Source organism: Perkinsus marinus (genome assembly GCF_000006405.1).
Source record: "Perkinsus marinus ATCC 50983 genomic scaffold scf_1104296945248, whole genome shotgun sequence".
In the NCBI taxonomy this organism is placed as follows: Eukaryota; Perkinsozoa; order Perkinsida; family Perkinsidae; genus Perkinsus; species Perkinsus marinus.
Window position 1 is genome coordinate 1 of NW_003211187.1, and position 1355 is coordinate 1355.

Here is a 1355-nt window from a genome sequence, read left to right on the forward strand (position 1 = left end):
CATTTGTCCTCAGCTGTGATGCTTGTTGTGGAGCCAAGGAAGGTCGTCTCTTGAACAAGTGGTTACCAAGTGTTAGAGATTTCGTTCCTCTGGTCTGGGGTATCGCTGGCTTAGATGTCTGGGGCCCAATTCGCCCGGGTTTCAATGGTGATAATCAAGAGAAGGTCTGGGTATTGACTTGTTCCGATTACATCAGCCACTTCTTGGTTACGAAGGTGTTAACGAGCTGTTCGCCAGAAGACATTGTGACTGGTGTCAGTGAAATTATGGCCGAGAACGGCGTGTTCCGCGTATGCGTGACTGACCAGGCCCAGTACTCTGTCTCCAAGAGATTCAGAGAGTATCTATTCAGCAGGAGTGTTGTTCACTGTGCCACGGAGGCTTATGATGAAGAGCGACTAGGTTGGTATGAACGAAGCCGCAAGGAGCTTACGGTGACTTTGAGGGCTATGGTTAGTGAAGGTCAGGCTATGGATTCGATCAACCAAGTGCGGCAGCGATTAGCTCTGTGTACGTTCGTTCACAACGCTATCCCATATGATGATAGTAGCGATCTAGCCCCATGGGCGGTGCATCGCTCGACGGCCGATGCCTGCACTCTTTACAATGATCTTCTTGGTCGAGAAGAGGTATGTCAGTGGCTTGGTTCTGGGTTGGAATTTGAGGACCTCACAGAGGGCCTTCAGGGGATCTCAGATTATTACCGAGTCCAATACGGTAAGTCGGTTGAGTCGTTGAGACGATTGTGGTTGGCTCGGAAGGCTGAAGTTCGTCGACGACTAGCAGATCGGCGGGATCCTGCAGGTGGGAGTCCGGTAGCGGTGAACGATGTAGTCTATCGCCGGATAAATTAGCCGATTTGTATACAGGGCCATATCGAGTGGAGGCGGTGAGAGGTTCGACTATTGAGCTAGTACGGCTCGCGGATGGGTCGGTAACTACGGCGGTAGTTAATCAGCTGAAGCGAAGCTGCCGTCGGGAGAAGATTGATGAGGTTGGTGAGGAGCCTTAACAGTCCACCACGGCAGTGCAGACAGAGCCGAAGCAGACAGGAGATTGGGGATCCGTCAAGATTGACAGAAAGAATCTACGCCGTTGGAGGGATACTGTGAAGGCGATGTCGAAGTCAGGTCCGGGTATGTTGACCCGGGGAAAGAAGAGAGTTCTGAAGCAGATTGAGGAGGTTAGTAAAGCTCCTCGTAAGAAGCTTTAGGGGGAGTGTGCTGGACCGGGCCTGGGTGCGTGAATATGAGTTTGCGTCATGAGATGAGTCTGCGTGCAAGCTTTATCCAGCGGCTTCACCCCGTATTATCAGAGTCTGATCGATCGAGTATAACTGTGCTATAGTCTATCAT

At 51.4% G+C, this 1355-nt stretch overlaps 1 protein-coding gene across 1 annotated transcript; it reads left to right on the forward strand.

Annotated features, from left to right (window-relative positions):
• Positions 1-266: 266 nt before the first annotated feature.
• On the forward strand, positions 267-1213 carry Pmar_PMAR012978 (hypothetical protein; the record flags this gene model as incomplete). Its single annotated transcript, XM_002779824.1, has 2 exons — positions 267-804; positions 1131-1213. 2 exons carry the CDS (start codon positions 267-269, stop codon positions 1211-1213), a joined length of 621 nt encoding a protein of 206 aa, XP_002779870.1.
• Between the last annotated feature and the right edge of the window lie 142 nt (positions 1214-1355).